Here is a 26,152-nt window from a genome sequence, read left to right as displayed (position 1 = left end):
GAAGGGCAGTGTGTGTGGGTGGGGATATTTTGTGCAGTATGCACAATAATTCTATTTATTCAGGGGCGTAACATAGGAGATATTTATATTTATGCATGGAGCGAGGCCATGCCCGCTGGACGGGCTCTGGGCAGAAGAATGTATCACGCATGCATACGCTCGGGTCCAGGCAAACCCTCACAGCGCGTGCTCTGGGGGGGATTCTTAAGTCTTATCACACAGAGTGACTGCGATTTGGACCAGACAACCACTTTTTTGCGACCCTAGGGATTGGTTGTGCACCCCTGTTTTCGGTGGGTATTCATCAAGGGTGCAGGTTTTTATTTTTTTTTTCCCCACTGAGGAAGTGTGCTGGCTTCCATGCCAATGAAAAAGTTGAAGGTCACGTTTTTATTTAAGTTTTTTTTTTTTTTTTTTATTAAGCACCAGATCTGTGAGAAACAGATACAAAATGGAAGCCTTCTGATTTGCATCTGTGTCTCAAGAATCATCATAAATTTGAATGGCCACAAATCAGATCAGAATAAGACCTGCTCCGAGTCTCACGGACCTCACTCTCTCCATTCTACTCCTCTATGGATCAAAAAAATAAACAAAAAGGTCAGACAGAACTCGGACAGGTCTCATGGGTGAATGTTGTCTAATGGACCAGTCATGAAAAACTATTGAAAAGTCTAAGACGAATCCATTAAAGGGAATCTGTCACAAGGTCTTCTCTACCTAATCTGAGTATAATGTAGGGGCAGAGACCCAGATTCCAGTGATGTGTCACTTAATGGGCTGTTTGGTCTTATTTTCAAACAATTCCTGTTTCATCTGCTGAAGATCTAGCTGTTCTCTGAATGCTGAGCTCTGTATAACCCCGCCCACACCACTGATTGGTAGTTTTACACTGTACGTAGGCAAAAAGCTGCCAATTAGTGGTGGGAGGGTAATTATACAGAGCTCAGCAGGATTACTAGTCCTCTAGTAATAAATCACTTTATCAGCAGATTATGAAACCTACAAGCAGGATCTTTGTATTTACATTATGCTGCTCTCAGAATAGGAGGTAAAAAACTGGAGAGATTCCCTTTAAATGCATGCCCATAATTGGCGCAAACAGTGGCAACCATCACCGAGGATGGGCTACTAGAGTCTATTACGCTATTTCATACGACTGACGTATACCAGCTACACAGCAACCAAAGGCACACTTTAGGCCTGTGATGAGAGCTATGAACAACTGTGTGGAAATCAGAGAGCCATTCTGGCATAAGGATAAAACGTGGAGTAAAAATCTGATGTGAACAGGGCTTTAAAGACAACGTAAGGCCATAGGGCACAATACTTGAAGGTCAGTCAAACCAGACAATTTCACCAAGACTGGCCACCCATTGATGTGTATAGACACTTCCCGCCTGTCCCCTGACAGATGATGTCTGGAGACAGATGGACCCTGTAGTTGGAATTTCAATGCCCGCTTCTTGTGTCTGGCACCATCTTTCTCCTCTCCCCCCTGGAGACACCCGACTGCTCACGTTTATGGTGACGTCGGGAGAGAAAGCTGGGTGACAGGAGGTCTCGTGTACAGCCAGATTTAGTCATTATATGTACACAAACTAAGATGTTGCATGAAAAATCAAAGACTGTACTAAAACCCACAAAAACCCCATCCTGCGAAAAAAAAAAAAATAGAAGAGGAAGTGGAAATGGCAACAACCTAGTTTGCGTGCAGTCACTGAGAATCAGAGGATGAAGTTATGGCACTGTGGGAGGTCACATTACACTCACTAACAGCTTGTTATACAAAACACACACACACCAGAGCTCCGACAGTGACCGGGAAGATCTGGCGCCAAGACGACAGCAGCAGATCCTACAGTCCTGCAAATGGTTTGCTCAGACTGAGATCTGGTGAATTTCGCATAGTGGTAGAGCACATTTTCTTGTTGAAAAGGTTTACCCCTGCCATGAGGGGCTGTACCTAATCTGCAACAACTCTCAGGCCGGAGACACGCTAGCAGTTTTAAAAATCAGTCCAATTTTGTTCTTGAAACGTCGGACGAGTTTAATGCATGCGTCATCCGATTTTTAACACCTTGCATCCAAATTACATCAGATTTACATGCGAATGCAATGTGATTTTAATCCAAGCTTTTCAATAGTGCAATTCCATATATCATTTATTTACAGTTTTCAATATTCTTCAATAAAAAAAAATAAAAAATATATAATATAAATAATTGTGAGATCTATAACCAGTGCTTTGCATGTATAGCTTACTGTACATGTATTTTAAATTAATTTCATCAACCAAGGTATCATTCTAATCAGTATAATGGTGCCGACCTGACACTGTGTGTAGGTGACAGAGCACAATCCTGCTGACAGGTTCCCTTTAAAGGGGTTGTCCGGTCTAGTGATGTGGCCGTCCTGTGTTTGCAGCCTCGCTCTATATAAGTGAATGGAGTGATGCTGCGCCCACTAGACGGGCTCTGGCTGGGATCATGCATAACACATACGTACCTGCTGCCCTCGTCTCAGGAACGGGCAAATCCTCAAACCAATGGCGTACGGTTATGGGGCCCTATGATGATTTCTATGTACACCCCTGCTCACAGCGCTGGGGGGGGGGGGGGGGGGGGGGGGTAATTCACAAGCCGGCAGTCACACAGAGTTACTGCAGACTTATCAAGTTAGACCGGACAACCCCTTTAAACTGTACAGAGATGACATGCGTTGTTAAAAATAAATAAATCAAAGTAAAGGTACCGTCACATTAAGCGACGCTGCAGCGATATAGACAACGATGCCGATCGCTGCAGCGTCGCTGTTTCGTCGTTGTGTGGTCGCTGGGGAGCTGTCACACAGACAGCTCTCCAGCGACCAACGATGCCGAAGTCCCCGGGTAACCAGGGTAAACATCGGGTTACTAAGCGCAGGGCCGCGCTTAGTAACCTGATGTTTACCTTGGTTACCAGTGTAAATGTAAAAAAACCCAAACACTACATACTTACATTGCCGTGTCTGTCGCGTCCCTCGATTTTAACTTCAGCTTCCCTGCACTGTGTAAGCGCCGGCCCTAAAGCACAGCGGTGATGTCACCGCTGTGCTTTGCTTTACGGCCGGCACTGACATTCAGTGCAGGAAGCTCTGAGCAGCAGCGCGGACGCCGGGGGACGTGACAGACATCAGAAGGTGAGTATGTACTGTTTTTTTTTTACATTTACAATGGTAACCAGGGTAAATATCGGGTTACTAAGCGCGGCCCTGCGCTTAGTAACCCGATATTTACCCTGGTTACCATTGTAAAACATTGCCGGCATCGTTGCTTTTGCTGTCAAACACAACGATACACGCCGATCTGACGACCAAATAAAGTTCTGGACTTTCAGCAACGACCAGCGATATCACAGCAGGATCCAGATCGCTGCTGCGTGTCAAACACAACGATATCGCTATCCAGGACGCTGCAACGTCACAGATCGCTATCGTTATCGCTGCAAAGTCGTTTAGTGTGAAGGTACCTTAAGGCAAGCTACGTTTACTGGATAAACACACCTTCAGTAAAAGATAGCGTGTCTGCTGGAGACTGCAACTGGAAAATACCCAGCCGTTCCCTGTGTAACAATCATGTGGTCACGTGGGGAGGATTAATATGGTTTACAATTGGTTTATCCCAGAAACGCAGAGAGCCAGACCCTGGCACTAACATTAGATGCTGACAACAAGAATTACTTCCAGAAATGATCCCACGTACTGCCGACCACGTGCGACCCACATACAGGGAAATCCCCAAAGCTGAACAACCACTTCCTGCAATACTGAGGTACAAGCAAAGTTCAGGCAGTAAAGAGGCAGCAGCGATAATCTGGCACTGAGGCTCCCAACAATTATAAATGTCATATCCTAGTAATAGGCCATGACATTATGGGAATGGAATACCGCTGCACCCTGCAAGCTCAGCCCAGCAGGCTTACACTAACACACCTAGGCTATATATGTATGCCCGCAGGTCATAGGAAGCAGAATAAAGAACTTCCAATACTCCCCTGCACATAGGATGGTTGTCAGGTCCCCGGAAATCAGCAGGTTCAGCCAACTTACATCTATTCTGTATAGCACCTAAATCTGAACCCCCCCAAGCCAACTATATGGGCATGTAGGTCATAGACCGTTGAACAAAATGATACCTTGAGATCTGTGATCCGATGTCTTACTACAGAGAAATGCACGTTTTTCTTAGTATGTAAATGAGCTGTTAAGATCTATGGGCCGGACATAGATCTCCCTGATAATCTGCCTCCAGAGCTTATTGTAAATACAAGGGAGCGTTACCAGGGTGAGGCTTCTCTCAATTCACTTGTATTGAAAAAAAGAGTCAGGAACGTCTAGTCTGAATGTGGATAGTAGTATGCATATTGCATACTAACAGTCACGTGACAGCCACTCTAGCCGACAGTACCGGTGAATCCCGACTGCGTCTGCACATCATGCTGTCAGGATTCAGAAGCCAACAACTGTGTGCTCCTAGCCACAAATCCTACTAAAGTCATAGAATGTTAGAGTTGGAAGGCACCTTCAGGGCCATCTGGTCCAACCCACTGCATGATTCACTAAACCATCCCAGACAGATGTCTGTCCAGCCTCTATTTGAAGACTTCCATTGAAAGAACTCACCACCTATCGTGGCAGCCTGTTCCACTCATTGATCACCCTAACTGTCAAAAAGTGGTTTCTATCATCTAATCGGCATCTTCTCCCATTCAGTGTCATCCCATCGCTTCCGTGTTTCCATGTGCAAATGAGAATAAAGCCAAGCCCTCTACAGTGTGACAGCCTTCAGATATTTGTAGACAGCTATTAAGTCTCCTCTCGGTCTTCTTTTGCAAGCTAAACATTACCAAATCCCAGTGGCGTAACTACAAAGTGAGGGGCCCCGATGCAAACTTTCAAATGGGGCCCCCTGCGCCAAAATATTTCCCACCGAAATTCACATTTTCCCTATTCATTTCACACACTATAGTTTTGTTGTATAGTCTGACCTAATACGGCCCTGTATTCGCTGAGAAAAATGGTTTTATAACTAACATGTCCCTATACTAATCATGATGATGTCTTCGGAAGTGCAGACTCGCTCTAATTCCAAGCGCACTCCCGGCGTTTGAAATCTGTGTGCTGTTTCTTCCTTGTATGGCGCTGCAGTGCATCATTTCCGGACCTGTGCAGTGTGGGGGTGTATTGGTCGGCTCCGGAGCATACGCACTGCACATTCTGACGCTGGCGAGTACACCCAATACTCCCCCACAGTGCACATGCTGGGCTCTGCCCACAGCTGTGTACCATTCTTCCCGACTCGGAAATTTACAGCCCGCCCACACGCGGCTCCGCACACAAGCGGCTCCGCTCCATGCACCTCGTAAACACGCAGCACCACTCCATAAATACACGACTCCGCTCACCTCTTTCACACTTGGCTCAGCTTTGTACACCTCGTACACATTGCTCCACTACACACATACACGGCTCCGCTCTGTACACCTTGTACACACACGGCTCTGCTACATCCACACTGTAAACCCTTCCTGACCCCACACAAACTTCCCCTCATTCAGCACCATGACAATCAGCACAGCAGAGTCCTGCATACAATTAATTGAGACATCAGTAGGTTAAGTGTTTTTGAACATCCATATTGAAATCAGGAGCCCCATATAATCCTGAATAAAGATAAATAACGGCCCCATAAGATGCTCCATAGACACATTTGCCCCATATAGTGCTGCAGAAACGTTGATTATGGCCCCATAGATGCTCCATACAGGCACTTGCCCCATATAATGCTGCACAAACGTTATGGCCCCATAGATGCTCCATACAGACACTTGCCCCATATAATGCTGCACAAATGTTATGGCCCCATAAGATGCTCTATACAGATATTTGCCCCATTTGCTGTTGCTGCGATAAAAAAAATAAAAAAAAATAAATCACATACTCACCTCTTTATCGCTCAGGCCCCCGGCACTTTCAATATTCACCGCTCCTCGTTCCATTCGCCGCTCCATCTTCCGCCTCCTCCGCACTGACGCTCAGGCAGAGGCGCGCACTAACTACGTCACCGCGCACTCTGACCTCAGCGTCACTGCAGAAGACAGAGCGGCGGTTGGAACGAGGACAGGTGAATATCGCGCAGCGCTGCGCTCCCCGTTATACTCACCTACTCCTGGCGCGGTGCAGTCCCTGCTTCCCCAACGCTGCTGCTTCCTGTACTGAGCGGTCACCGTTACCGCTCATTACAGTAATGAATATGCGGCTCCACCCCTATGGGGGGGTGGAGCCGCATATTCATTACTGTAATGAGAGGTACCATGTGACCGCTCAGTACAGGAAGAAGCTGGAGCGCCGGGCAGCCAGGGACCTGCAGGGACCGCGCCAGGAGTAGGTGAGTATAATTAGACAGCTCCCGCTCCCTGGCCCTGCCCCCCCTGGATACGCCACTGGGCGGGCCCCTAAGCACTCTGGGCCCGGTCGCAGCTGCGACCGCGGTTGTTACGCCCCTGCCAAATGCTCAAACCATTCCTCATAGGACATGGTTTGCAGACCGGTCACCATTCTGGGCGCTCTTTTCTGAACTTGCTCCAGTTTTTCAATGTTTTTTTTTTTTTTTATTAAATGTGGTGCCTAGAACTTGACTTGGTATTCCAGATGACGCCTGACTAAGGAGGAGAGGAAGGGGATAATTACTTAATGTGATCTAGACTATGCGCCTCTTAATACATCCTAGAACTACAGTGAAGGAAATAAGAATTTGATCCCTTGCTGATTTTGTATGTTTGCCAACTGACATATGAACAGTTAATAATTTTAAGGGTAGGTTAATTTTAACATTGAGAGATGGAATATCAAAAATAAAATCCAGAAAAATCACATTGTATAAATTATATAAATTTGCATTTTGCAGTGAAGTATTTGATCTCTTACCAACCATTAAGAGTTCTGTCTCCTACCGACCAGTTAGACGCTCCTAATCAACTTGTTACCTGCATTAAATACAGCTGTCTTACATAGTCACCTTTATAAAAGACTCCTGTCCACAGACTCAGGCCGCCGTCACACTCAGCGTAAGACAATACGGTCCGTTTTTTTACGGCCGTAATACGGAGAAATGTTCCCAAAATAGTGGTCCGTATGTCATCCGTAGGCAGGGTGTGTCAGCGTATTTTGCGCATGGCATCCGTACTGCGATATTTTCTCGCAGGCTTGCAAAACCGACATCTAATGGATTTGTGCGCTCAAATGTTCGGTAAAACACATGTAACATAAGTTACCTTGAGTCGCGGTGAGGCGCCCTCTGGTGGATGTCCTCATATGAACTCGAGCGTGGGAACTTTTCCAAGGCTGCAGTTCATGAGAACATCCACCAGAGGGCGCCTCACCGCAACTCAATGTAAGTACAGATCACCCAGCTTTCCTTTCAGCACCCGGGGTTTTTACAGCCACGAGCAGTGCTTTAGCGCAGCTCCTGGCTGTAAAATGATTTCACCCCTTCAGATGGATTTACTTCGTGGGACCTGACAGTTCATCAGAAGGTATGTATATTGTTGGTTTATTATTTTGCCAAGCGAGGGTCTTCCGGATGGATTGAGAGAGCAATAAAATACTAAAACAACCTGTTTGTTTATTTCATTAAAATACTTTTTAATAACGTGTGTGTGTGTTTTTTAACCCTTTCATACAATTGGATTAATAATGGATAGGTGACATAATTGACGCCTCTCCATTATTAATCTGGCTTAATGTCACCTTACAATAGCAAGTTGACATTAACCCTTCATAACCCCATATCCCACCGCTACACGAGTGGGGGAAGAGAGTGGCCAAGTGCCAGAATAGGCGCATCTTCCAGATGTGCCTTTTCTGGGGTGGCTGGGGGCAGATGTTTGTAGCCAGGGGGGGGGGGGGGGGGGTGTCAATAACCATGGACCCTCTCCTGGCTATTAATATCTGCCCTCAGTCACTGGCTTTACCACTCTGGCGGAGAAAATTGCGCGGAAGCCCACACCAATTTTTTCCGCGATTTAACCCTTTATTTTACAAGCTACAGCGCCCAAATTTTGCACATACACACTACTAACATTAGTAGTGTGGAATATGCAAAAAAAAAAAAGGGGATATGAGATGGTTTACTGTATGTAAACCATGTCTCATATCCTGTCGGGTAGGGGAAGGAGAAATGAAAAGCCGGCAATTGAATTACCGGCTTTTCACTAACACCGCTGCGTATTTCTCGTAAGTCACACTGCTGGTCCGTGTGGAATCCGTATTTTTCTCGCCCCCATAGACTTTCATTGGTGTATTTTTTGCGCAATACACTGACAAACGCAGCATGCTGCGATTTTGTACGGCCGTAGAAAGGCGTATATTCCGGATGCGTTATATACGGCTGATAGGACCTGACCCATTGGGAATAATTGGGCCGTTTGTTAGGCATGTTTTACGGACGTATTTTATGCGCTCTTACGTCCGTAAAACTCGCTAGTGTGACGGCAACCTCAGTCAGACTCTAACCTCTACAACATGGGCAAGACCAAAGAGCTTTATAAGGATGTCAGAGACAAGATCATACACCTGTACAAAGCTGGAATGGGATACAAAACCATAAGTAAGACGCTGGGTGAGAAGGAGACAACTGTTGATGCAATAGTAAGAAAATTTAAGAAATACAAAATGACTGTCAATCAACATCGATCTGGGGCACCATGCAAAATCTCACCTCATGGGGTATCCTTGATCATGAGGAAGGTGGGAGATCAGCATAACACTACACAGGGGGAACTTATTAATGATCTGGAGAGTGGTTCAATAAATTTCCTCTGCCATCTCCTTCAGTACCTGGGGATGTAATTAATCTGGACCTGTAGACTTGAATTAATTTATGTTAGCTAAGTATTCCCTCTCTATCTATGATCAGATAGAGATGGATCACTATGAGAGAAAACAGATGCAAAATAGGAATTTAAAAGTTCAGCCTTCTCAACAATTTTTTACCACTTCACCATTTTCATCCTGTAGAAATCCTATAGCATCTTTGACTTTTTAGTTTTGATATACCCTCAAAATCATCTCTTATTGCTTTTGACATCTCTTGCAAGCCTTAATTCATTATCAGCTTTAGCTAATCTGTTGCATGCCCCGCAGGTTCTGCAGACAGCATTATATTCTTCAGATAGGTCTCCCTCTTTCCATTTAATAAACATTTCATTTTTCCTTTTAGCATATGTTTATGCTGCTTCCTATTCTTCCCTCTTTTAGGGATTTTTAACGATTGTGCTTTGAGAATCTAATTTTTCAAAACTTCCCATCCTTCCTGGACATTTCGGTTCTTAAAGGGAACCTGTCACCCCCAAAATTGAGGGTGAGCTAAGCCCACCGGCATCAGGGTTCAAGGAGAAGGTTTCGACTTTTGCGTTTTGGTGAGAGGCAAAAAGGTCGACTTCTGGAAGACCCCACCTGTGTACCAGCATCTTGAAGGTTTGATAGTCCAGGGTCCATTCGCCCGGGTGAATGTCCTGGCGACTTAGATAATCTGCCAGAATATTGGCAGAACCTTTCAAGTGAACTGCTGTCAGGGACAGTAGGTGTTTTTCGGCCCAACAGAATATTCCAGTGGAAATCTTCTTTAGGCTGTTGAATTTTGTACTGCCTTGGTGTTTGAAATGAGCCATCGTGGTCATGTTGTCCGAATATATCTGGATGTGTTGTCCAGAAATCTGAAAACGTGCTGCTAACAGAGCTTCTTCCACGGCTTTGAGTTCTCTGAAATTTGACGATTTCCCTCTGATCGACTGGTCCCAAAGATCTTGGAAAGGAACATGGTTTATCATGGCTCCCCAGCCCCTCCTGCTGGCATCTGACGTGATCATGGTTAGCAGAACCTGAATCCAGCTTACACCTTTGAGGAGGTTTTTGGAATTCATCCACCATGTCAATGAGACTTTCACTCGACCTGGTGTGTGAATCCATTTGCTCAAGGTACCAAGACGACCGTCCCAATTGTCTAGAATGTGAGCTTGAAGGATTCTTGAGTGGGCTTGTGCCCAGGCCACCGACTGTATACAGGCTGTCATGGAGCCTAAGAAAGACATTGTTTCTCGGAGTGTAGGAGATCTCATCTCTCTGAATTTTTTGACCTTTGCTACTAATGGTAGCCTGTGATCGTCTGGAAGATAGGACATCTGTTTTGCAGAATCCAGGACTATTCCCCCAAATTTTCTGGGTTTGAAGGGTTGAAGCTGGGATTTTTTTAGATTTGGAATCCAACCCAGAGACCTCAATTTCTCTAAAGTGGTTGACACGTGGGATATCAGGATCATCTCGGTGGGAGCTACTATCAGGAGGTCATCCAGATAGGGCACTATACAGACACCTTGTCTCCGGATAAATGACACTACTTCTGCCATTACCTTGGAGAAGACTCTTGGCGCTGATGAAATGCCAAAAGGAAAGACTCTGAACTGATAGTGCTCCACTTGACGACTCCCCTGTACCGCAAACCTGAGATATTTTCTGTGTCTCGGGTGGATTGGAATGTGGAAATACGCATCCTTTAAGTCGATGGTTGCCATAAAGGAGGCGAGGAGCGACTACCAGCTGCCCGGCTACACAGGCAAAGCCTGCACGAGGTACTGCAGTCGCTGGCCACTACAGCACATGGAACCTCTCCCTGTCCCATGGGGAACAGTAAAGACACTGGCAAGTGGGAGGTCCTTTTAACCTGTTTCCTGTTCCCCATTAGGGCAAGGAGACAACCTCCATATGCCGTCGTGGAAGGTGACGAGAGAAAGAGAGGTTATATTATACTCACCTGGGCAGGCGGTCCGATCCGGTGGGCGTCACGGTCTGGTCGGCGTCACAGTCCGGTCCGGGGCCTCCCATCTTCATAGGATGACGTCCTCTTCTGGTCTTCATGCTGCGGCTCCGGTGTACTTTGTCTGCCCTGTTGAGGGCAGAGCAAAGTACTGCAGTGCGCAGGGAAAGGTCAGAGAGGCCCGGCGCCTGCGCACTGCAGTACTTTGCTCTGCCCTCAACAGGGAAGACAAAGTATGCCTGCGCCGGAGCTGCAGCGTGAAGACAAGAAGAGGACGTCATCTGATGAAGACGAGAGGCACCGGACTGGACCGCGACACCCATCGGACCGAGACCGCCCCTGGGTGAGTATAATCTAATCTCTTTTTCTTATCTTTTAGGATACATCGAGGGGCTTATCTACAGCTATACAGAATGCCTTTCTGAAAACCAACCTTGAAGCCTGAGTCATCACAGGTCTTCCTCCCCTAGTTCTCCAAAATTCTATGATACCATGATCGCTGCCACCCTTACCACCTCAACCATTTCCTCACTGTTTATAAAGGATTAGATCAAAGGTAGCAGATCCTCTTGTTTTCTTCTCTACCGTTTGGAAGCAGTCAGCAAGAGAGGATAACAATTTACTGGATCCATTACTTATTCCTGAGAGAGATTCCCAACAAATGTCTGGATAGTTGTAACCTCCTATGATCACGTCATCATGTTTTTTGAGAACTTGGCCATATGGTGTATAAGGCCAGGTGCACACGGTCCGGAAGTAGCATGTTACGCATCCAAAGCGTTGCCGCCTATCAAACGTAGGTGAATCCGCACGTGATCAGTGAACCGTGTGGATTCACCAAATTCAATATATTCTATTGATGAAATGTCTCTTGCGGAGACTAGTGTGTTAGGTTGTCATTATGATTTAAAAGGGAAAACACAGTAGTTTGACAATAAATGGCTTCACCCAACCACTAACCATGAGTGGAGAAAGCTCTGGTGTTAAAATTAATATTCTCTGAAAAAAAAGCCAAGAAAGCAAAAACTCTGCCGGGATATGTAAGCTTTTGGGCACAACTGTATAAATGTAAATGAGATCCCCTTTGAGGCATCTTTTTTCAAAACTTTTCATGATACAGGAGGCCTTCCATCCCTTGTAATAATCCACTTGTCCGGTTTAAACTAATGTCTGAATATCCATTTTAAAATATGGAGCCCAACATTGGATCCCATCCTCTAGATGTGGCCGCACCAGTGATTTATAGACTGGTAACAACACATGGTTATTTTTGGGATAACTAACAGTACTGATATAAACCCCACCCTGTGCACCATTTGTGAATTCAAGGGCAGAGAAATAAAGTGAGTAATAAAAGACAGATTTATGATTCAAGACATCACTTTGCTCTCTGGATATGAATGTAATATAGAGATGTTAAAGAGGAGTAAATCCATTCACAGGTCAGTGCATCAGAGCCCTGTGTGCATCCTCCCAGCTCCACTGCTGACCAGCCGGATGGGTGGGAGACACAGACCACGTAATCCAAAGAGGAGCCGGAGGTGGGTCACAGAGCTCCTGGTCAGCACCCATGGGGCACGGATGTGGCCTCTGAACCGGGGACCTGGAAATGTAATTCGCTCACCTCTGACAGATTATACATTATCGGACTAGGGGCCAGAGGCCCACCAATAACATCACTCAGGGGGCCACTGCTCCGCTACATACAAATACTACATTACCCTCAATCGCTAGTTTACCTGTGGTCCTATATAATAATATACTGAGCGACTGTTAACTCAATGATCAGTTGTCTGCACACAGTGATATAGGTGAGGGCGGCCCACCCGGGGTTCACCCGCTTACCTGTGGCCAGTCCAATACAATGTATTATGTATACACACATACTTTGGATCAGCGCCACGTCTGCCACCACACATCAAGTGTCAAACAGTACAGAGATAAAAAGGACGATCGATAAGTAAACGCTCCCATAGAAGTCGTCTTATTGACACAGTAGTGCGGTATAATCACTCCACCTAGCAATGATTACAAGAACATGAGAGAATGAATCACACCCTAATAACGGATCTGAGGCTGGGAAATCACAGTCTGTATCACTATCCAGAGGGAGGGAGAGGGGCACTTGTAGCGAGACCACCCCAGCCAGCGAGACCACCCCGGCCAGCGAGACCACCCCGGCCAGCGAGACCACTGGGAATTCTGCTGATCACTCTGCAATGAGCCAGTGCTAAACACTGCCACTCCCTGCAGAGCCAGCCTGTGTGTGCAGAGCGTGTGTACAGGCACAGCCATACAGGGAGGGGAGATATACCGAATATATACATCTATACATACAGATCACATAACATGTATAAATACAGTGTAATATATATATATATATATATATACACACACACATACACACCACAGCCAACTTATCGCACTGCAACAGATGGTGCAGCCCCTGTATACACATAGTGCCAGGTCCTCATAGATCTTTAGTTACACAAGTCGCAGAATACAACCCCCCCCCATTACATAAAGATATTTGTTGTTTGTTTCTGATCATGTTCCATAGTCCGTTATTTATACGATGAGCGCGGCAGACATTAGTAAACAATCACCGGACTCTCCAGCGCTTTCCCCAGCAGTGAGCAGACACAGATAGATGGAGGCTGCCCATGATAACAGCACACAATGTGCGGCCGGGCGGGCACAGCGGCCTCTCTCCAGCACGGTCCCCACAGCCGGGCCCTGCACTCACCGGACACCACCAGCGCCTCGTTGGGCCCCACCGTGTGACAGTTGCCCATGCCTGCGGAGCTCCGTGCGCACAGGTCGTATGTCGCGTTGCCGCTATGTCGCCTTCCTCTCACACAACAAGACGCTTACGACACCCAAGCGGGGCGGAGTCAGCTGCTCGGTGCGCACGGCCCCTCCCCAGGGGAGGAGGCGGAGCTAAGGCATGAATGACTTAGAATAGCGCTCTCAGGCGTTATAGGGGCGGAGCTTGTTGTACAGAGGACCAATCAGAATAGGGAGGAATCACGTGCTTCCAAGGCTAACTGATTACTCCCTGCCCCTGGGTGACTTTATCCTTGTGATACAGGAGCAGTGCGGCTCCGCCTCAGAGCTGGGGGTGTGTCTGACGTGACGTCACGGTTCATCCGGCGCTCCGGAAATCTTATTAGTGATCTGCGGGTGTAAATCACTGTGTGTTGTCATGGAGACAGGAAAACTACTAAAATCCGCTACTGCTGTCAGTTATAGGGGCTCCCTGCTGTCAGTTATAGAGGCACCCTGCTGTCATAGGGGCGTCCTGCTGTCAGTTACAAGGGCACCCTGGTGTCAGTTATAAGGGCTCCCTGCTGTCAGTTATAGGGACACCCTGGTGTCAGTTATAAGGGCTCCCTGCTGTCAGTTATAGGGGCACCCTGCTGTCAGTTATAGAGGCTCCCTGCTGTCAGTTATAGGGGCTCCCTGCTGTCAGTTATAGAGGCACCCTGCTGTCAGTTATAGGGACTCCCTGCTGTCAGATATAGCGGCTCCCTGCTGTCAGGTATAGGGACGCCCTGCTCTTAGTTATAGGGGCTCCCTGCTGTCAGTTATAGGGACGCCCTGCTGTCAGTTATAGGGGCTCCCTGCTGTCAGTTATAGAGGATCCCTGCTGTCAGTTATAGGGGATCCCTGCTGTCAGATATAGCGGCTCCCTGCTGTCAGTTATAGGGGCGCCCTGCTGTCAGTTATAGGGACGCCCTGCTCTTAGTTATAGGGGCTCCCTGCTGTCAGTTATAGGGACGCCCTGCTGTCAGTTATAGGGGCTCCCTGCTGTCAGTTATAGGGGCTCCCTGCTGTCAGTTATAGGGGCATCCTGCTGTCAGTTATTGAGGCTCCCTGCTGTCAGTTATAGGGGCTCCCTGCTGTCAGTTATAGTGGCTCCCTGCTGTCAGTTATAGTGGCTCCCTGCTGTCAGTTATAGGGGCTCCCTGCTGTCAGTTATAGGGACGCCCTGCTGTCAGTTATAGGGGCGCCCTGCTGTCAGTTATAAGGGCGCCCTGCTGTTAATTATAAGGGCGCCCTGCTGTCAGTTATAGGGATGCCATGCTGTCAGTTATAGGGGCATCCTGCTGTCAGTTATTGAGGCTCCCTGCTGTCAGTTATAGGGGCTCCCTGCTGTCAGTTATAGTGGCTCCCTGCTGTCAGTTATAGTGGCTCCCTGCTGTCAGTTATAGTGGCTCCCTGCTGTCAGTTATAGGGACGCCCTGCTGTCAGTTATAGCAGGCGCCCTGCTGTCAGTTATAAGGGCGCCCTGCTGTTAATTATAAGGGCGCCCTGCTGTCAGTTATAGGGATGCCCTGCTGTCAGTTATAGGGGCGCCCTGCTGTCAGTTATAGGGACGTCCTGCTATCAGTTATAGAGGCGCCCTGCTGCCAGTTATAGGGGCTCCCAGCTGTCAGTTATAGGGGCTCCCTGCTGTCAGTTATAGGGACGCCCTGCTGTCAGTTATAGGGGCACCCTGCTGTCAGTTATAAGGGCGCCCTGCTGTCAGTTATAGGGACGCCCTGCTCTTAGTTATAGGGGCTCCCTGCTGTCAGTTATAGGGACGCCTTGCTGTCAGTTATAGGGGCTCCCTGCTGTCAGTTATAGGGGCTCCCTGCTGTCAGTTATAGCGGCATCCTGCTGTCAGTTATTGAGGCTCCCTGCTGTCAGTTATAGGGGCTCCCTGTTGTCAGTTATAGGGGCGCCCTGCTGTCAGTTATAGGGGCTCCCTGCTGTCAGTTATAGGGATGCCCTGTCAATTATAGGGGCGCCCTGCTGTCAGTTATATAGGCTCCTTGCTGTCAGTTATAGGGACGCCCTGCTGTCAGTTATAGGGGCGCCCTGCTGTCAGTTATAGGGACACCCTGCTATCAGTTATAGAGGCGCCCTGCTGTCAGTTATAGGGGTTCCCAGCTGTCAGTTATAGGGGCTCCCTGCTGTCAGTTGTAGGGACGCCTGCTGTCAGTTATAGGGGCTCCCTGCTGTCAGTTATAGGGGCATCCTGCTGTCAGTTATAGGGGCTCCCTGCTGTCAGTTATAGGGGCGTCCTGCTGTTAGTTATAGGGGCTCCCTGCTGTCAGTTACAGGGGCTCTCTGCTGTCAGTTATAGGGGCGTCCTGCTGTCAGTTATAGGGATGCCCTGCTGTCAGTTATAGGGGCGTCCTGCTGTCAGTTATAGGGGTTCCCTGAGGTCAGTAATAAGGGCTCCCTGCTGTCAGTTATAGGGGCGTCTTGCTGTCAGTTATAGGGGCGCCCTGCTGTCAGTTATGGGGGCACCCTGCTGTCAGTTATAGGGGCACCCTGTCAGTTATAGGGGCGTACTGCTGTCAGGACTCTGAACATTTTTTATTACCTTTTTGTGCATTACTGCCCTTTTTCAAGATGGCGTCTTTGGTCTCATGTGCACTGTCTTCCTGCTATAAAACTCCTCCCCAGCCTTCAGTCTGTGCTAGAGTATTCTGCCTTGCATCCTGCTCCTGACCTCTGGTGACTCCATGGCTATATACCTGCTCCTGTGAACCTCTGTGGTGATCCTGCTACTCTGCTCTGAGTTCCTGCTGCATACACCAGTTCCAGTAATCCTCCTTCATCTGCTGTTCCTGTTTACTTCCATCTGCATTTGCTGGACATGTAAGCTGTTGCTGCTCTGCAAGAACCTGAGACTATTACCCAGACCTCCCTGGTTGAGCTAAGATATTATTTGAACTGCCTTATAAGCATCTATATCTATCTATCTGTGTTTTGGACTAAGCAAGGACTTATTTGTGTCAAGTATCCTCAAGAATAATTGTGCTTCATAGACTTTATTACCATGGAAACAGTGGATGGGTCACCTTTAATCTCTGGGCCTGTGGATCAGGAGACCGTACCCCTTGAAATTTTGTTGGAGCCTAATCATCAGGAGTTTAATCAAATATCGATGGGTTGGTATAGTGATCAAAACAAATCAAAAAACAACTAATACCTAAAATTATTATATTTTAATGAAAAATACGTTAAAAAACTGTAATAGACAAAAACCACAACCCTACAGAAATGTAACAACAATTAATAAGGCTCTAGATCCCCTACTTAAACCGTACCACCAAATGCGACGGCACCCCAACCAGTAGTTTGTGTAACTTATCTGGTTTATCCCATTTACCCTACTCGGTCATAATGCCCGCAGGACTGCTCCTAAGACCAAAAATCCTACCAGGCATGCCGTTTAGTAAATAAGAAAAAAAAATGGGGATGGTGGTTTCAAAACAAATACTCACAGGTACCTGATTACCCTGTGATATCGGGAATGTACTAGCCTGAATTTGTCAAATATTATCAGGACACCCCCAGTAGTTGTACCTCAGGATATAATATACAAATCAAGGTGCCAATGATCTAACCCTAGTGATCCCTATACAGGCTGTCCCTGCCTAGCATGCGGAGGTTGGCACCCCTGAATAAACACGCAAATGGCGCCCCCGGTCTCGTCGACTAACCCTCAATAACCCTATCCACTTCACCTGTCTCATATATTAACACGGGCACCCAGATGATTGAACCCAAAAGGGAAGGGAAAAGGAGAGGGATAATGTCCCGGGATGGGCCAGAAAAAATAATGAATCTGCACAGGTAGGTATGGGGGGTAGTTAGATACCTTTATAAATAAAAGAACATCTTAGCATGTATACCATCTTATTATATCATATGTGCGCTGCTTGTAAATATAAAAAACAGTAAATATTCACTCAATTTTTATATATATTAAGGTACCTTCAGAGAGATAAATAGCTGAATGATACCCTATTCAACAGATTATTGCACATATGCCCTAGCGGAGTATCTCTGTATAATTAATATTCACAATCCTGCAGAGATGATAACTCATATAATATAGGATTTTTTATATATATACAGTGCATCAGATACCCATACTCAAAAGAGTTGTATTTAGCCATCAAACATATCTCCCCTTATTGCACACTACCCGGCAGTCCATGTGACGTGATACCCTGAAAAAACTGCATAACTTATCTGGTGTCCAGACGATCATCTAGTGCCTTTGTCCAGACGATCATTTAGTGCCTCAACGCGTTTCCCTGCCAAGATGCCAGTTCGTCAGGAGGCTATTGGAAAGACCGTTGTGCAGGGATACAGCATACGGCCGTCATGTCTACAAGCAGTGTAGCATGACGGCCGTATGCTGTATCCCTGCACAACGGTCTTTCCAATAGCCTCCTGACGAACTGGCATCTTGGCAGGGAAACGCGTTGAGGCACTAAATGATCGTCTGGACAAAGGCACTAGATGATCGTCTGGACACCAGATAAGTTATGCAGTTTTTTCAGGGTATCACGTCACATGGACTGCCGGGTAGTGTGCAATAAGGGGAGATATGTTTGATGGCTAAATACAACTCTTTTGAGTATGGGTATCTGATGCACTGTATATATATAAAAAATCCTATATTATATGAGTTATCATCTCTGCAGGATTGTGAATATTAATTATACAGAGATACTCCGCTAGGGCATATGTGCAATAATCTGTTGAATAGGGTATCATTCAGCTATTTATCTCTCTGAAGGTACCTTAATATATATAAAAATTGAGTGAATATTTACTGTTTTTTATATTTACAAGCAGCGCACATATGATATAATAAGATGGTATACATGCTAAGATGTTCTTTTATTTATAAAGGTATCTAACTACCCCCCATACCTACCTGTGCAGATTCATTATTTTTTCTGGCCCATCCCGGGACATTATCCCTCTCCTTTTCCCTTCCCTTTTGGGTTCAATCATCTGGGTGCCCGTGTTAATATATGAGACAGGTGAAGTGGATAGGGTTATTGAGGGTTAGTCGACGAGACCGGGGGCGCCATTTGCGTGTTTATTCAGGGGTGCCAAACTCCGCATGCTAGGCAGGGACAGCCTGTATAGGGATCACTAGGGTTAGATCATTGGCACCTTGATTTGTATATTATATCCTGAGGTACAACTACTGGGGGTGTCCTGATAATATTTGACAAATTCAGGCTAGTACATTCCCGATATCACAGGGTAATCAGGTACCTGTGAGTATTTGTTTTGAAACCACCATCCCCATTTTTTTTTCTTATTTACTAAACGGCATGCCTGGTAGGATTTTTGGTCTTAGGAGCAGTCCTGCGGGCATTATGACCGAGTAGGGTAAATGGGATAAACCAGATAAGTTACACAAACTACTGGTTGGGGTGCCGTTGCATTTGGTGGTACGGTTTAAGTAGGGGATCTAGAGCCTTATTAATTGTTGTTACATTTCTGTAGGGTTGTGGTTTTTGTCTATTACAGTTTTTTAACGTATTTTTCATTAAAATATAATAATTTTAGGTATTAGCCTAATCATCAGGAGCAACTTTCTTTCTTGCTAATTTCTTCTCCTCATTTTCCTGTGATTTTAGGCATTCCTTGGTTGCGTTCTCAGAACCCAATTATCAACTGGGAGACCAAGGAGATTATCTTTCCAACAAGGAGCAGCTCAGCGTTAAGAGAAGCTGTCCCTGAGTCCACGGCTACGGAACCACATGTACAGGTATTTTCTTTACCTCCAGCATATAAAGAGTTCTCTGACATCTGTGACAAGAAGAATGCAGATCAGCTTCCTCCACACAGGCATTATGACTGTCCCATTGAGTTGCTTCCTGGGGCAGCTATTCCTTTTGGTAACGTATACCCTTTGGCGGCACCTGAGCTTCAAGCCTTAAAGGAGTATATTGATGAAAATCTGGCCAAAGGCTTCATACGTCCTTCTTCCTCACCAGCAGGGGCACCTATCTTTTTTGTAAAGAATAAGGATGAGCTAAGATATTATTTGAACTGCCTTATAAGCATATCTATCTGTGTTTTGGACTAAGCAAGGACTTAATCGTGTCAAGTATCCTCAAGAATAATTGTGCTTCATAGACTTTCTGCGTGATTGCATTTTCCTCTGGTTTCCTGTAGACTGCTGAGCTGCATTTGATATTTGCACCAAGTGTTGTGGACTTGAGTTTCTCTCTGCACCTGTTTGAATCCCCGTGTGATAATATAGACTTTACCACTTATAAAACTGTGTCATGTAGTTGTCTTGTTCCACGCAGAGTCTCCTGAGTTATCCCCTATAATTATTAAAACTGCTGTCAGTCATAGGGGCGTACTGCTGTCAGTTATAGAGGTGCCCTGCTGTCAGTTATAGGGGCACCATGCTGTCATTTATGGAAGCGACCTGCTTTCAGTTATAGGGGCACCCTGCTGTCAGTTTTAAGGGCGTTCTGCTGTAATTTATAGGGGTGCCATACTGTTATTTATGGAAGTTCCCTGCTGTCCTTTATTGAGGTGCCCTGATATTATTTATGGGGGCACCCTGCTGTCAGTTATATGACAGCAGGGCATCCCTATATCATTTATAGGGGCACCCTGCTGTCATTTTTAGAAGCGCCCTGCAGTCAATTATAGTGGTGCTCTGCTCCCACTGTTATAGGGTTGCCCTGGTGTCATTTATGGGAGCACCCTGCTGTCAATTATAGGGGTGCTCTGCTGCCACTGTGGTATAGGGTTGCCATGGTGTCATTTATGGTGGCACCCTGCTGTCATTTATAGGGGCGCCATGCTACCGCTGTCAGCTATAGGAGTGCACTGCTGCTGCTGTCAGTTGTAGGAGCGCCCTGCTTCTGCTGCCCGTTATAGGGGCGCCTTATTGCCGCTGTCGGTTATAGGGGCGCCTTACTACTGGTGTCCGTTATAGGGGCGCTCTGGTGTACAGAGACGGAAGTGCACAGCTCAGTATATATTAGCAGCCGTTCTCGGATGCTGCAGCTCAGCTTTCATTGAAGTGAACGTGATCGGCGCTGTTAACGGCAGCTGCACACCATGGAGCTGTGGAGTTGCAGCCATGTACACTGCACTCCCGATGGTCGGGGTGTCAGGTATCGGCTGACTGGTGAGGTTGCCAGGTGTTGGACCCCAATCGATCTAATGTTGATGACCTGCACTCTTCCTTGTAGAGGGGCGCTCCAAGGCACCAAGCTATTTGCATTGTCTTTTCACCCATAGAAAGCAATGAGAAAGTGAAAACACTATTTTCGCAGCATTTTTTTGTGAATAAGGCTATGGGCACACGTCAGGATTTTATGCAGAAATTTCCTGAACAAAACCGGAGATTTTCTGCATAAAATCCGCACGCGTTTTTCTCGCGGTTTTTGTGTTTTTTTCCGGAGCTTCCCAATGCATTAAATAGCGGGAAATCCGCGAAAATACACAAATGTGATGAACATGCTGCGTATTTTTCCGCAATGCATTTTTATCGCGGAAAAATATGCATGTGCACAAAAATTGCGGAATGCATTCAAAATGATGGTATGCTTGAGTTATGCGTTTTTGCCTTGGAAAACCGTTGAAAAAACGCGCGAAAAATCCGGAACGTGTGCACATACCCTAAAAATAACTTTTTTTTTTTTTTTTAATAAAGAGAACACCACTGGTAGTTTACCAATAATTTTTTGTTTTAATGGATAACTAAAATACCTTTTATACAAAATTTAGCTACTAAGAAATGCATGTAATCTATTTCATACACCTGACATCCATTAGTATGATATGATCATGTAGTTAGTAGCCTCTACAGCTCCGCCTGTACATAATGGTTGCACAAAATATGGAAAAAAAAAAACCCAGCTGTTTGTAGTTTCTACACACAAAATTTAGCAAAAATATTACTAAATAATTTATTTAAAGACAACATTTCTCAAATCGGTATAACATTAGGACTCGGAGTAGATGGCAATAATTGGTGGAGCAAATCATTGGGAAATCGCATGGAAACAGACTTGTGGAATTCTATTTGCGATGCCTTGGTCTGGATCCTGTCCTCACGTCTATGCCTGACATCTTGGGTCACCTCTGCCATTGCGATGATTTAGATGGAAGCCCCATCGGAGCCAGCTTGTGCGGCCCAAACACAATGTGAACACAGCCTAGATATATCGTGGCGACTTGTGCCATTGTTTTCTTGGCCTCAAATTAAAAGTAGAAAATCAATTTGGTTGAAACACCTGAATTGTGTCCTTTCTGCTCCTCGTGTTTGCAGGTTACGCTGGTCCTGACTGAAGATTACCATATATATGTATAGGACAAGGTCACGTCCCTATGTGTCTGACTACGTGATTAGTCTCAAGGGTCAGCTAAGATAAAGTCAGTCTCCAGCCAGCCATTCATTTATCACTTTTACAAGGGGGAGATTTGTATTTGAAGTCTGGAGTGCAATTTTGGCTGGAAGAGATTGCGAGTACTATGACATTTTAGCAGAGCCCCTGAGGTGCCAAAACAGCACAGATACCAATAAAGTGAACCCATTTTTTTTTTTTTTTAACTACTCCCTGGGGAATTCACCGTGGAAATGAAAACACATATTGCGTTTCCAACAAACTGTTCCTTTAGTCCCAATTTTCTTTTTCCCAAAGCGGTAATAGGAGAAAAAAGAAAGCAAATTTTGTTATTCAAATCTCTCCCAAACACGGCAGTACCCCATATGTGGCTAGAAACGACTGTTTGGGCACATTGTGAGGCTCAGAAGGGAAGAGGCGCCATTTCGGAATGCAATTTTGTCTGGAATGATGTTGCATTTGCAGAGCCCCTGCGATTCCAATATAGTGAAAATGTTCCAAAATTTACCCCATTTTGGATTTCGCACCCCTCAATTAATTAATATAGAAGAGAACATTTTAAACCCACAAATGCTTCATGGTTTTTATAAAGTTGAAACTGAAAAAAAATAACCCAAATTTATTAATTTGCACAAATTTAAAACAAACAAACACAAAAACAACCCTGTGAAATGTGTAACAATGTCTTCTGCGTACACCAATAGGCCATATGTGCTCACAGCCTACTCTTTGGGCTCACGGCAAAGATCAAAAGCGGAGGATTGTCATTTTGAGGTGCAGATTTTGCTGGAGTGGGGTGTGGGTGTAATCTCACATGAGCAGAACCCTCCATACATGGACCCATTTTACAAACTATACCCCTCCATCAATTCCGCTAGGAGTGCAGCGAGCGTGTTGACATGACAGGCGTTTCACAGTATTGATACCATCAGGCCGTGACCAGACAAATGATAATATTTTAGTGGAAAACCTATCTTAGGGTATGTGTCCACGTTCAGGATTGCATCAGGATTTGGTCAGGATTTTATATCAGTATTTGTAAGCCAAAACCAGGAGTGGGTGATAAATGCAGAAGTGGTGCATATGTTCTATTATACTTTTCCTCTAATTGTTCCACTCCTGGTTTTGGCTTACAAATACTGATGGAAAATCCTGACCAAATCCTGATGCAATCCTGAACGTGGACACATACCCTTAGCCTCAGAGTTTTCATTTTATGGACCCCACAATAGGTTTCACAGTTTCTCCTGAATTTAGCAGAACCCAATGTCAGCTGAAACTACTATTTTGGCCCAGCTGCCTTGGAAGGGAAGGAGCGCCACTTGACTTTTGGAGCACAGATTTCGCTGGAATAGTTTGCAGGCGTCATTTGCAGAATCCCAAATATGCCCACACAGCAGAACCTCCCACCCCACTCCCCAACCCACAAGTGTCCCCATTTTGGAAGGGATATCCTTCTGGGAATTCATCCAGTGACTATTTGACCCCACAAGTCTTCTCCAGAAATAAGCACGAGTTGTTATTGCAGTGTGTAATTTGCAAATCTGCCAGCTTAGTGCCCAATACATTGTGCCCGGCTTCTGCTTTTGGAGGCATATACCCATGAAATAGTTACGTGTGCTCTCCCCACAACAGTAATGCCACATATAACTATGGTTTAGGCACCCTGTGGGGCTCAGGAAAGGGAACCAGTCACCAGGTTGGCCGATTTAAGATACGGCCACCGCCTTTCTGGGCTTCTACTGTATACAGCATTCTATATTGCTGTAGATAAGCCCCCGATCCGACCTGAAAGACAGAAATATATGTTTTATTATACTCACCGGGGGGTCCGGTCCAGCGCTTCCCATCTTCTTGCGATGCCGCCCTCCTGTGGCTTCATGGCTCCCGACATCGTACTCTGGCGCAGGCGTACTTATCTGCGCTGTTGAGGGCAGAGCAAAGTCCTGCAGTGCGCAGGCGCCGGGAAAGGTCAGAGGTCCAGCACCTGTGCACTGCAGTACTTTGCCCTCAACAGCGCAGATAAGTACGGCTGTGTAGGAGGCGATCATAAGGTGGGAGGCGCCGGACCCCCATAGGATCGGACCACCCCCCTGGGTGAGTATAATACAACTTATATTTCTCATCTTTCAGGTTGGATCGGGGGCTTATATACAGCATTATAGAATTTTTATTGGTAACATTTTGGGTTCAATTAACTTTTGTCTGTTATTTGATTAAATAAAAAAACACCGTTTTGCGGTGTTTAGTTTTTTATGGTGTTCATCAAATGGCTTAAATAATAAAATTTGACAGTTTTATCGATCAGCACGTTCCAGGGATAACAAATGTGCACTTTTTTCCTTTATTTTTACATCACAAAGCATTTCTAATGGCAAAACATTTTTCCATTAGTTTATGTAACTTTTTTTATTTTAATTTTTTACTTGGTCCCTCTATGGAACTTCAGTTTTCATTGGTCTGATCGCTGGTGTAATGCCCTCTGATTGCCAAGCTAACCAACTGCACCGCATGATTGACTATAGCATCTAAAGGGTTATACAGCCTGGAATGGTCCTGGCTGTGGCTGCAGTAGATCAGCTGTCAGTAAAGGGGTATTCCCATCTCCAAGATCTTGTCCCAATATGTAGTAGGTGTAATAATAATAATATAAGCAAATACCTCCAGTTAAAAAAAGTAGTATAGTTCTTCTGATTCGCTAGGTCGCTATGTGCAGGCATTACATTAGTTTAGGTATCCATGGTTATGACAGATACAAACTGTTTATATGAGTGGTCATAACCATGGATACCTAAACTACTGCAATGCCTGCACATGACATAAATAACATAGTGAATCAGAAGAACTGTACTACATTTCTAATAGGAGATATTTGCTAATATTATTATTAGACCTACTACATATTGAGATAGGATCTTGGTGATGGGAATAGCCCTTTAAACCAAACTCCCGTATTAATTTCACTTTGATGAGAAAAGACATAACGGTGGCTGCGTGTATATAAATGGAATTTTGACAATATGCTAGGTGTCTACTTTCAGAAAATATATAGGGATTGGGGAGGGGTCTTATCTCTTATTTAGTAATTTAGGTGTTATTTGCACACATCAAAATTGTCCTGACTACCAGAGGTACAAAATGTTGAAAAACCCCTGGCAGGAGAATTAGTGCAGATCGTAGGTCATTTTCTGACGATATATTCCTTTTAACGGACAAAAAGATCCAAAAAATGAATAAATCTTGGGAAGGAGTGGTCAAGCATATGGGCAGGTTAATGTAGGAGTGTTCAAGCAAATGGGTAGACTAAAGAAGGAGTGGTCTGGCAGATGGGTAGGTTAAAGAAGGCGTGGTTAAGCAAATGGGTAGACTAAAGAAGGAGTGGTCTGGCAGATGGGTAGGTTAAAGAAGGCGTGGTTAAGCAAATGGGTAGGCTAAAGGAGTGGTCTGGCAGATGGGCAGGTTAATGTAGGAGCGGTCAAGCAAATGGGTAGACAAAAGGAGTGGTCTAGCAGATGGGTAGGTTAAAGAAGGAGTGGTCAAGCAAATGGGTAGGCTAAAGAAGGAGTGGTCTGGCAGATAGGCGCATCCTCAATACTTTCTTATTTGTCATCCTTATTAGACCTAACTAATCACCACGATGATTAAAAGCAAAGACTCCAATCACCTTAAATGAGGTGGCCACTTTTATAACATGTGAATATGCAGTTTTTCTGTTGGAGGAGACTCACTGACAGGTCGGATCACATTCTCCTGTGGACAGGAGAGCTGTGAAGTGTGTAAGGATAGCCAAATGACAACCTGGACTAACATTATTATATATTTTAAGCATCACAATACCATGTCACCAACATTTGTTAAAATAAAAGTACAAACTTTTAAAAATTATTATAGCGTACTTAAAGTTCCGCTGAGTCATAAGAGCATCATTATGAATCCTTGTTGCGTCCATTTAATTTTTTCCTCTGTATTTAAAAACTGAAGGAGGGGACATGTCTAAACCTTTAGTACAAAAGTCTGTCTTCTGTGTGTCCTCTGTTTTAGGCCGGGATCACATTTGCGAGTGCAATGCGAGTCTCTCGCCTCAATACTCGGCACTGCTGCCGGCACTCGGGAC

At 45.5% G+C, this 26,152-nt stretch overlaps 1 protein-coding gene across 4 annotated transcripts in view; it reads right to left on the bottom strand.

The window, feature by feature from the left end:
• LOC143815259 (flotillin-2) overlaps positions 1–13,803 on the bottom strand; it is a 73,589-nt gene extending 59,786 nt beyond the window's left edge. For 2 of the 4 annotated variants that reach the window (XR_013223708.1, XM_077294320.1), the window contains exon 1: positions 13,599–13,793. Coding sequence is in view for 2 of the 4 variants with exons in the window: in XM_077294320.1 (XP_077150435.1) it covers positions 13,599–13,647 (49 nt within the window). In the remaining 2 variants the exon portion in view is untranslated. Of the gene's footprint in view, positions 1–13,458; positions 13,479–13,598 lie in introns of those variants that run through there. The other 2 variants (XM_077294321.1, XM_077294322.1) reach the window with 2 other exon arrangements.
• Between the last annotated feature and the right edge of the window lie 12,349 nt (positions 13,804–26,152).

This window comes from Ranitomeya variabilis, chromosome 3, assembly GCF_051348905.1.
Source record: "Ranitomeya variabilis isolate aRanVar5 chromosome 3, aRanVar5.hap1, whole genome shotgun sequence".
Classification (NCBI taxonomy): Eukaryota; Metazoa; Chordata; class Amphibia; order Anura; family Dendrobatidae; genus Ranitomeya; species Ranitomeya variabilis.
The sequence above is the reverse complement of the archived record's forward strand: the minus strand, read 5'-3'. Positions and strand labels throughout refer to the sequence as shown.